This window comes from Seriola lalandi, unplaced genomic scaffold (assembly GCF_002814215.2).
Source record: "Seriola lalandi dorsalis isolate HSWRI2012SDOR001 ecotype SW California unplaced genomic scaffold, Sedor1 jcf7180002052274, whole genome shotgun sequence".
In the NCBI taxonomy this organism is placed as follows: Eukaryota; Metazoa; Chordata; class Actinopteri; order Carangiformes; family Carangidae; genus Seriola; species Seriola lalandi.
Window position 1 is genome coordinate 1,239,832 of NW_019522827.1, and position 11,800 is coordinate 1,251,631.

General features: G+C 41.9%; 1 protein-coding gene across 1 annotated transcript in view; it reads left to right on the top strand.

Annotated features, from left to right (window-relative positions):
* Positions 1–11,800, top strand: part of kcnq1.2 (potassium voltage-gated channel, KQT-like subfamily, member 1.2) — a 162,506-nt gene that overhangs the window by 23,498 nt on the left and 127,208 nt on the right. The window contains exons 7-13 of the mRNA XM_023400251.2: positions 1,617–1,727; positions 1,996–2,091; positions 2,944–3,081; positions 6,509–6,674; positions 9,198–9,224; positions 10,862–10,915; positions 11,630–11,747. Of these exons, the coding sequence (XP_023256019.1) occupies positions 1,617–1,727; positions 1,996–2,091; positions 2,944–3,081; positions 6,509–6,674; positions 9,198–9,224; positions 10,862–10,915; positions 11,630–11,747 (710 nt within the window). The remainder of the gene's footprint in view (positions 1–1,616; positions 1,728–1,995; positions 2,092–2,943; positions 3,082–6,508; positions 6,675–9,197; positions 9,225–10,861; positions 10,916–11,629; positions 11,748–11,800) is intronic.

The following is an 11,800-nucleotide window of genomic DNA, read 5'->3' on the forward strand; positions in this document are numbered from 1 at the left end:
GGACTGCTGACCCTCCACTTAGGTAGAGACGAACCCACCCCCCCCACCGCCACCACTCCCCTCTCCCTCTTGTCTCACCTCCTCCGCCCCCCCCCCCCCCCTCCCTGAGCTTCCCTGCTTCTCTTCGTCTTTTGCCAAATGCTGATGGTTAGGTAATGGCTGTTTGATATTAACAACCTTTCAAACTTCAAAAAGGACACAGTGTGATGGGGAAAATGAGGAAAGCTGTTTCAAACTTGCAATTTTGTGGGTGGTGCTCATGCACAATTTGAATCTGGTGTAATCACACATACAGTACATTGTTTATGCAGATCAGCACAGCGATCAGGTCTGTGACCTTTGTGTAGATATGAAGAGGTTTTTGCCACACACCCTACAGTCTGAATGAGAAGGGTGTTTTTGAGTAGACCATTCCACTCTGATGGTCAGGAGGACATTGTTTAGTCATCGGATTTGTGGATGAGGGATTAAATCCCCCTCTACTCCACCCGCCGCCCCAGCCACTGCCACCCTTCCCGCCCCTGCTCCTTCTTTTTTACTCCCAAAGCCCTTTTAAGTATCTCACCTTACATCAGCCGCTTTGTGTTAGCGCACAGCAGTGGCTCACGAGGTGATACCCCATAGACACCCACAGTAAGCCAAGTGTGTTCTGAATGTGTCAGAATTGGCTCGGCTTTCAGAGTGGGTGTACATGCAAATGCAAGAGGTATTTGTTTTCCCCCCTCACCCCAGCAAATTCCTACACTCACTGAGGATTAGTGGTTGGGAATCTTATTCCCTTTGAGGAGCAAAAGCCTGAAATGCCCCGGCCATCGCTGACAGTTGTGGAGCAAGGCCAGGATTGCTGATGAACTTTTTCTTTATTGTCTAACTCCTGTTATAGACTGCTGTGGTAAGAGCTCTGCACTGACTGACATTTTTATTAACAGTGAGAGGGAATTTTTATCTTTCTCACTCAAGTTTTATTTAAAACCAAAAGACAATGGCGCTTTCAAGGTCAAATTATTTACGTGTATATTTCATGTTTATATGGGGACATTTATCATAACTGACATATCTTGAGATGAACTCACCTTTGATAAAACACATGAGTAGCCATTGAATTAAAGATTCCTACTTGGCTCCTTTTATCAAGTGTTTTTAAGATACTTAATCTGCTGGCAGGCTTTGTATGAAATGCATAAAGAATGGATTCACTCTGGTTTCCCCCAAATGTGCAGTGGTGTAGCTTTTCTGAACTCTTTTTTTTTTTTTTTTTAATGTATATTTTTTGGGCTTTTTATGCCTTTATTTGATAGTATAGTGGAGAGAGACAGGAAACGGGGAGGCAGAGAGGGGGAATGACATGCAGCGAAAGGCCGTCCGATGCGAGATTCGAGCTGGGGCCAACTGCAGCGAGGACTGTAGCCTCTACACATGGGGCGCCGGCTTAGACCACTACGCTACACGACGCCCCAGCTTTTCTGAACTCTTAAGTTTCCTGACATTTCTTACATCAGTAAAGGGCCCTGAATATTATGGGATTTAGATGTTTGCATTTTTTTTTTTTTTTTTACAATCTGCTCCTGTTAATCTTAATACCTGTAATAGGAACTTCATTCCCTCTCTGTCTCTAGGTGACTGTCACCACCATTGGCTACGGAGACAAAATCCCTCAAACATGGATAGGCAAGGCCATTGCCTCCTGCTTCAGTGTCTTCGCCATCTCTTTCTTCGCTCTGCCTGCTGTAAATATACATTTAATCTAAATCATATTCATGAGCAGTAAGGAAAGACTTCATTTTTATTAAACTTATTTTGTTTCATTTAGTCCCAACCTTATTACAACCTTATGACTGCTGTTTTTCATTTTAGTTCCTTTTTTAGTAATATTCTACTGATGTAATGATAAAACATGAATTTACCTACCTACATCTTTAATGCGATATAAATGTATCTGATTGAAGTGGATAAATGGATATAACACAATGCAAAACCTAATTTTTCCCCAATTAGGGCATCCTGGGCTCAGGGTTTGCTCTTAAGGTCCAACAGAAGCAGAGACAGAAGCATTTCAACAGACAGATCCCTGCTGCAGCCTCTCTCATTCAGGTAAATGTTAGCATGGTGCATCTAGATTTGTTTTCCTGTGAAATAATAGAAACGATTTTGAATTCACCATTATATTGATATACTGTATACCAAAATGAAATTCGGAGGCTGGTGTGGTATGTGATATGCTGGTGCATGCATTCAAGCTTTGTTTAATGTGAATACACATTTGAAACCAGGTCTGACACAGTCTATCAGTGATTTAATAGACGCATTTCCTCTCCACCATAGTTTGTATTGGGTCATGAACGTGGCTCCAAAACCTTCTCGGTCTCATTCTTATTTTTTGAAAAGGTGCAAACTTAGACTTTGCAGATCTTGCCAGTGCAAGCTTCAGCAAACACTGGAAACTGAACAGAGAAAAAAAAAGTTATAGTGTTTGTTGTCTGGAAATCCCCACTGAGCCATGGAAAAGGTGAGCTGCATACCACTTGCCAAGAGTGAAATGGTAGATGACCAAGTAGCTATTTTGTGCCAAAGCTAACCATTACAAGGATTACAGTTACCCCGAATACACTGAGACACAACCACACACAGTTTAGACACCTGCGACACAAAGGCACCTGAATGTCTGCAGAACTGTCGACATAAAGAATAAAGTATCAATTAATCAAACATAATTTACATAGCACAGAATTATAAAAATGTTAAACCAAAAACCATCAGCACTTAAAGCAATTTACACATGTGCCTGAATTTGTGGCTAATATTGCTGCATCACTGACATAGTCCTGTGGTTGGTTTAAAACTTTTATTGTGGGAGGAAGGAAGAAAAAAGGACAATGGTCGCAGCGTTTGTGGATCAGCGTGGTGACTAACACTATTTCTATGTTTTAACCCGCCCCCCTTCAGACACTGTGGAGGTGCTATGCAGCAGAGAAACCAGGTGGCTGTGCTGCTACGTGGAAAATGTACGTCCTAACTTCAGAGGCCGTCACCACAGTGGAATCTGACAACTCCAGTCCTAATGTTAGGAAACTGAACATATCGGTAATTATTCAATTTAACTTAAATTTCGAGCCAAGGGAATTGTGTGGCTCTTGATTTGTAGAGTTTTCAGCTGTGATTGATTTGCTCTTCTCAGTTATTACCTCCGCCAAGGAGGTTATGTTTTCACCCGTATCTGTTTGTTAGTTGGTTTGTTTATTTGTCAGCAGGATTACGCAAAAAGTACTGAACTGATTTGCACCAAACCTGCTGGAGGGATGGGGCATGGTCCAGGGAGGAACCCATTAAATTTTAGGTGCAAAGATGATTATAGGGGAGGTTCCAGGATTTTTATCATCGCTTTCCTTAAAATTGCGAGATAACAATAACAATAGCAGTTGCGACATAGCAGTGAGACAATTCATGCAGCTGTAGAGCTGTATGACTTGTATAATGCTGATGTCATCATTTCGCACAACAGATAATAAAACCATACAGCTGTCTTGTGTAAGGATTAAAGACAATAAATAAATAGAGCTATCCATGAGAACAAAAGACATGTAGGATTCTTTGGCCTCTACTGAGAGCGATTCTAGTTTCCCTTTGGAACAGCTCTATATCCCTAAAATATTAAGTATGTCTTTGATGCTGTGGCCTAAGGCGCTAACCTTGTGACACCCTTAGTTTAAATCCAAGCAGAGACTCTTTCTTGTCTCTCTCTCTCTTCCACTGTTGATTGTGTCTCTTTACTTTTGCCATTGAGGTGAAACACCTAGAAAAATAACAGCAGTCAGTCTTTAAACTTTGGACATGTGACCGTTTATTTGTTTTTCCTCTGATTTTTAGATATCTCATTTAGATATGACATTGCACGTATTTCTCATACTGCATATGAAAAAAAAAAAAAAACATTTTTCTTTTTCAGTAAACATTTGGAATGATCCTTTGAACCTGAGCTGTGGAACGTCAAGAACTCTTCAAAAGCGTCAGAAAAAGCCATCAGACTGTGATACTGCAGGGTGGTTTTGCATACGTCTGGCCCACACCATATTGTCTCCTTGTGCAGTTCACCTTTCACAACAATATTAGCTATGTTGCGTCCGGGCCATACGGCATAAAAGGGCAAGTTTAGTTCCCACAAGCGTACACACACGTGGAAGGACACACAACACAACACAAAACACACAAAACTCGTACACACACAGGACCCCCCCACCACCACCGCCACCACTCCCCCTCCCCTCGAAGGCCTGACTCCACCAGGATGACTCGAGGCCTTTGTCTCCGCCGCACAAAGACTCAGTCAGTTGAGATGATGTCACCGCCGCCTTTCTCATGGGAGTAAACCTTTGTCTAGTAGAACAACAACAAAAAAATCTTTGTGTAGCATTGAACCCACATATATTGGGGAGAATGAAGGCTGCTTCCGCTCCTTTCTGTTTCAGCATGTGACTCTCTCCTCTGACTTTCCTCTCTCCCCTTTCTCTGTCTTTCAAGACTCTCTCTCTCCCCTGTTTCTTCTCCGTTTAACAGACTTTATTTCCCCCTCTCTTTCTCCTGTCTCCTCTCTTTCTGAGTATTTTTCTCTGCCCCTCTCTGCCTTGTCTCTTTCTTGCTCATTCACAATTCACAATGGTCTTTCTCCCTCATCTCTCTCTCTATCTGACTCCACCAGTCTGTTTTCTTTTAATCTTCCTTTCTCTTAAACTCAGTGTATATGTTACAGTTTCTTCCTGTCTTTCCATCATTCTCTCTCTTTTCTCTCTTTGAGTCACCACCCCTCCTCTCTCTCACTCTCTTTCCTAATGAGTCATTCAAACTTTGGGTATTTGGATTGAACTGCTGGCCACTTGTCAATGCCAAAGTCTGACCCACTGAGTCCAGATAATTGAGTTTTCTACAAAGGCCACGTCCATGACGTTGGTGTGGGTTAGTCTAAGGATTGGACTGGGGGACCATTGAGGTCCAGAAACTCACTGACACATAACACATAGCTGTGAAAAACTATGTGTTAAAATGAGATTAAACAGCTACCGCTTATGTCAGCAGCGTGCAAGCAGAGAATTTGGGAAGATTGTGATGTATAACAACAGTATGAACTAAGCAGGTAATAAAAGAAAATGATGTGTCTTGGTATGTCAGTGTTTTTGGCATAGCGTGGGTTTTTAACACTCGTTTGGAATGGCTGGATAAGTCGATTCATTGTTCCGAGAATAATGTTTCCTGGACAATTTTGCACGCCTGAACTGTATTCAAATGTGCTGTGCTACTACCAGGATATCACTTTGCACAAAATTAATGTTCAGTTACAGTGTTACAGTCGTAGTGTTTATCTTAAATGGAGTATAAATGATTTACAGTAAGACCAATTGTCACCACTATTTCTAACATACAGCATTGGAAGCGACCCAACAGAAAACCCCCCCCCCCCAGCATTTTCATGTATTCAGTGAAGATAAGATCCACACAGACAACATGCATTAGTTAGCAAAGCGCAGAGGGGGCTGCTTTGGGTTACAAAAATCTCTCCAGTCTATATTAGAAAATTTTGCTGGTGGATCAAACCTTTACAGTAACACAAGAGCTGGAGCTTCAGTTGGAATGGTTTAATCTATGAGACCAAACTCCTGGAGCCCTGTTGCAGAGAATGAAACAATCATTTAAATACAGCCGCACAGAAACGACCTCCATGCAGCAAACTGCTGTCCAGAATACAGAGTGGGCCGTGTTCAAAGCCTCTATGGTGCCAGTGGCTTGTCGATATGGCAGATATGTCAATAAGTCAAGCGTTTATCTTGTGAGCTTTGGGCTCCACCCAGGTTCAACTTTGTCACTGATTCTGTTTGTGATCTTCATGGACAGAATCTTTTTGTGCAGGCACGGAGTGGAGAGTGTTGCGTTTGGTGACGACAGAATCACACCTCTGCTTTTTTTTTTTTTTTTTTACTGATCTTTTATTTCCATTTGCTTCATCAACCGCGAGTGTTCGGTTTCCAGCTGAACGCGAATTAGCTGGGATGAGATTCAGAATTTGAAGTCTGAGGTCACGATAAAAGGAAAATGTCGCATTTGCCTCCTTCAGGTTGGAGGTGAGGTTTTTGCCCAAAGTGAAGCTGTTGATGAACCTCCGGGCCACGTTCACCAGCAGAGATGCAGTTTAATGTCAGACATCAAGACTGGTGCAGTGTCGGCAGCAATGTTGCCTTTGTGAACTATAACTAGGCAATGCTTTGATAGACTGCTTAACTTATTTTCAAAGGGAAAGTGTGAAGGAAGGCACAAAAGCACCCTGTATACAGCATCAGGACAATGTGTCACTTTGTATTTATTCATTTGCTGTACGTCAGGAGCAGTTGTAATTCTGTTGATTATTTCCAGCTATTTACACTATGGATTTACAAAGCTCATTCAACTCTACAGATCAGTATGGTTTTGCTGATTATAATTACACTTGTGTATTAACGGGGCTGATGTTTCCTCTGTCTGTCAGAAAAGGGGGACCAAGAGGAGGTTGAAGTCCAGAGGTAATGGCTCCATGGGTGTGGCCTCAGAGAGGGCTGTATCAATCCCCCAGATCACCTACGATCACATCGATGACTCAGTGGACAAGAAGGATGTCTCATTTTTCTCGGAGGAGCCGAGGGGCAGTGTCGAAGGTAATAGAGCGAAAAGAACACTGCTCAGTGACAGTGACAGTTTGATATGAAATAGATATCAAGGGTTATTGTCACTCAATTTTTCATATGTTCACTCTGAGGTCCTCTAAGTCTAACACGTTTTTCTTCCAGCAACTCTCAGACAAGTCAACCAGCCAAGATTACACATGAAAGATCTAAGCCCTTTTTTATTACTGCTTAATCCAACTGACTTCATTTTGGATGTCCTCATAACAGAGTTTTTATTCAGAACCTGACACCTCAGAACGCCATGTTCTCTGAAGGTGTTTTTGAAGAAGGTGTTTCTCAATTGCATTGGTTATTGTTGTGTAGATATCTTTGCAGCTTTTAATACAGTTTAAGGCCAGCTGGCAATGAGGCCTGTGTCATGTGGAGCACATTCGACGAACTGAGTTACTGCAGTAATGAAACCAACCTTTTTCTGTTCCTTTTAATACAGTTTTGTTTGATGAAATAATGCGTGTTGAGGGATGTGAAATGATGTCATGCTGCCTTAAAGGCCTTGGAAATCCATTATTTCAGTAAAAGTTTGATGTGTTTTTTGCATTCAGGGAATTCAAATGGCCAAAACAACTCCATGGGAATGACATTTGTTATGGCAGTTGCTTTAGAAATATTAGCTGTCAGCTAATATTTCTGTTTGTCATTCTGATTTTAAAAGTCTGCGGATATAATACGAACAATACACTTATACGAGTGGAGTTACCACAAAAGCTAGAAAGTATAAAGCCAACATCGATAGATTTGATATTCGACTGTCATTTTTAGAGCTAAACTCTTGCAAAAGGTTGCAGTTTTATTCTCTCAGTTCATACAAACTGTGTAGACCATTACACATTATTGGAGGAGTTGTTATGTGCTGGTTTCTCATTCTCACACAGTAAACAGAGGCCCTATCCTGATCCCCTTAGAGCCAAGATGGCTGCCAGGTGTCTCTAGCAGGCCAGATGGAAGCCATTACAGTCTCAGTGGTGATTAGAGGTCATGGTTACAAGCTCTTTACTGCTTCACTTGTCCCCTTTTCTGGCCACAGACACTCACATTGGGCTTAGGTAGAAAAAAATATGGACTTGTCAAGGTTACAAGTGGGATTTCTTTTTATACCACTTGCAGTTTACCAATATTGCTATAATCTTGCCAAAGCCCAGTTGTGTAATCTTTGTGTCATGAGTCTGAGAAAAGCTCGACCAGACTGATTATGTTTATTTCAGATAATTCCACGTGCAGATAATTATAAAATTTTACCTATAGTGATTCCTAATTGTTGCCAGCACTCATACATTGCCATAGAAACTATGTTTTTGTTTTAAATGCAGGTCTGCACAAGCAGTATATCATCGATGGCTGATTGGTGAAGGGGGCGGTTGGTTGACTTCCTGTGTTAAAAGCCAACCCTGCCAAATGAATTGACCTAGACTCCGGGTTAATAAATGCACTTAATGAGTTTTTCCTGTCAAAGCGTGCAGTCATAAAAGGAGCTGGAGCAACATAAACTTGACATAAAGGCACACCATCACAAGAAGATCAACCACTTATGAGGGGAAAAGTTGTTTAAGATCCACCCAATTAAGCAGGAAACTACGAAGGAGAACATGTGCTTCGTGGAACGTGTGTGTGGAAAAAACTCAAAGTTAATGCAAAAATCTAATCAGTTAAACATCACATTTTATCCAGCATCCATTCACATATTTACACAACAACATGCACCATAATAAGCTGTCAACAGGTACAATCATTTTGTTCTAATAATACATTTTTTTTTTCTTATATATTCACACAAGGTCAGACAGGTTGAGACTATGGAGTGGAAAAATGAATTGGACAAGCTGGTGATGGTATAAAACCATGTGAAGGAGCCAAAGTCTGCAGCCTGCTGTCACTAATGATAATGGGTAGAGCTGAAACAGCCTGAGACTGTATGATCTTTGCTTCAGATCCAGCCATAAAACAGGCATCTGCGATGTAAACTGTCTACACCAGGGCTCCTGCTTTTTTTAGTTTATTGTTTTAACCATCGCTGTTTCAACCTGGCACCAGGCTCATGGATTTCTTAAAAAAATACTTCGAGAGATGCAAATGTTTTCTTAACAATTGCTATTAAGACAGGTCACACAGCTGCTGAAAGAGTCATGTAAACACAACATGCGTTAGGTTGTATAGGTTTTATAAACCACTTGTCCTATTTAGCAAGCTGGTTTCATTTCGATTTTGCTGTACGGAGTTGATGAGTCAGCATAATATTCTAATGCAGTTTGATTGTTTCAGACCAGTAGGGTTACTGCAGGGCAGGAGGCAGCAGCAGGGTCTGAAATGTCAAGAGAGTTAGTAAAATGGCAAATGTGGGCAGAGAATGAATGAATGCATGAATGAACTGCGACACACTGTTGGATTAAAAGAATGTATGAATGGATAGACAGTGTTATCTGTGCTTCCATCTTTTCCCATACTGTGTATCTGGCCCAGAAGTTGCATATTAACAATATTTTCTGGCTTTCTTCGCAGGTATCACTCGGATGTTCAGACAGACAGGTGAGTCTTTCTGACTCCCCCATCACAGCTGAGTTGCACTGAACGGGACTCCAGAGATTAGGTTTTCCGTTTACCAATATTTTAGTGCACTCAAGTTTCCATTCCATAATCTTATGTTTCAAGACACAAACTGGACCAAAATCCAAGTGACAAGAAGACAACAATGAAGCCTCTTTTATATGCCTGTTATTCTTTGTCCAAACGACGGACACAAAGACTGATTATATGGTGTGTGTGTGTGTGTGTGTGTGTGATCACTGCACTGTCTAACCAGCAGCCCCTTCCACTGGTTAAGTACTCCTTTTTCTCCTATTAAAAACTCCTCTCTGTTAATCATTAGCTAGCCTGCCTTTTTAATGTGGCCCAGACAGTATTTTAATTAGACTCGCTGGCTGGCTGGGCCTTTGTCCCCAACTGGACCAAACCAGAGCCAAGCAGAGAGAATTTAGACACTGGTCCTGGGTTGACCTGGCCTGTTTTCTTTACTGGGTGCCCTGCCAACACCACGGGTGAGGAACAGGGCTGGCCTGGCTAGGAATGGGCATGGGCCTAGGGGACCGTGGGGACCTAGACAGGGACACCGGAGAGAGGGAGGGGGTCGGGAGTTGATAAGCGGCCATTGTGGAGCACCAGTGGTCAGAAATAAACTGGTCATTGTTTGATTTAGTCAATGTCCGGCTTATCGCTCCACTTATCTGTCTGGCCCCACCTACCTCCCTGTCTGTGAGAATCTCTCAATGGAGCGCCCTCTCTCTCTCTCTCTCTCTCTCTCTCTCTCTCTCTCTCTCTCGCTCTCTCTCTATCTCTATCTCACTGACTTTTTTTCACCGCACTTATTTTCTTTCTTTCTCTCTCTACTGCCCTTGGCTCATTCTCTCTCAACCAAACACGTTTGCACTGATGGGCTAGATAAACTACATAATGTTAATAAACCCTTATCCTGTTTGTGTAGCTGATAAGCCGGTTCACGTCTCCTTCAGTGAGCTGAAGTTGGGGCTAAAGGTGGCTCTGGTTAGCTCTAGTTACCCCCCCCCCCCCCATCCCCTTTCTCTTTCTCCCACTTTCTCTCCCTTCCTCCGGCCATGTTTCTCTCTCTATTGCTGTCTATGCTTCCGGATTGGACAATGTTAAACAAACTCGATGATGGAATACAAGAGAGGCTGAATGGCTTTTACTTGAATTGGAATGGTCACTCTGTTCTCGGACACAGATTTGCCTCTCCATTCTTTATCACAATGGAGGCCTGGTGGTTTGGAGGAGAGACTTGTCAAACGCTGCTGACAGTCTGACTGCAGGTCAAGACCCTGCTACACATGTTGTTCTTTGCTGTTGTTTTTAGCCGCGCCAGCAGCCATCCAGCTGCACTGTTGAACTGGAGCACTGCAATTTCTGCTTCTACACATGTTGTTTCCTGATATGAATTGTCAAATTAAAAAAACTTCCTCTCATATGTACAGGTTTTTGAAAACCTCCATGTTAATTTACAATTGTAACACTTATATTTTACACTAAGTGGTTGAACACTGAAGGAACCCATTGATATAAGATGTGTATATTTCAACTTTTTTTTCCTTTTTTCTTTTTTCTTTCTCCTGTCTTTCTTTCCTCCTATTTTAATCATTTTTGCATGGCATCAGGCCCTCCTCATTATTCTTGGTCGTCTTTCACTCTGAGCTGCCCTGGCTCTCCAGGTATCTTTGTTTCTTTGTGTCTGCTTTTGTGTTACGCATACTCACAATTATAGCAGCTTATTTTGGAAACTATGTCCATTAATAGTTACCTAAAGGTCCCATATTGTACAAAGATAGGTGTCATGTCTCTATTGATTATGAAGCAGGTCTAGGCTCTTTATAAATACTGTGAAAGGTACACTCGTTCAGTCCACAGAGAAATGCACACATCCTGTATTCAGAAAACTGAGCCTTGAAATGAGCTGTCAGGACTTCTGTAACTTTGTGATGTCACAACAAAGCAGCCACTGCTCTCAGCCGTGCCCCAAGCCCCTCCCACCTGAACCCATCATCCAGCCTAGCAGGATTTGGTTTCTCTGAACTTTTACCTAAAATCTGCTGTATTTTTTATTTAATCACTCAGAAAGAAGTCATGAGTGAACGACCTGCTGTTACTATAATCCTGAGAGAGGAGATGTAAAACTACATTGAGATGGTTTTGGTACTTTAAATAAAGCACTGGAAAAGTGTAAAATATGGGACCTTTAACTCTTTTGTATCTTGTAGCTTCAGTTCTATACATTGCAACTATCCATTTTTTTTCTTTCCAATCAAAATTAATTAATTGAAAAACACTTTCTCAATATAAATGAAGCAGATTCTAACTTATGTACAGTTCACAAGCTCAATATGAGTGTACTAAAATGTTATATCTGTTATTTTTGTGCTTTGCAGTAAGGCGGAATCATGACAACAGCACCTCCATCGACATCTCCCGCGCCAACAGCTTAACCGATGAGCTGGACTACATGAGTGAAGACATTCCCCTGCCAGTGGTGACACACAAAGCTCAGTAAGTCCCAGAAAGTTTCCCCTCAGCTCTTCTCTGGAGCCCTCCCACCCCCC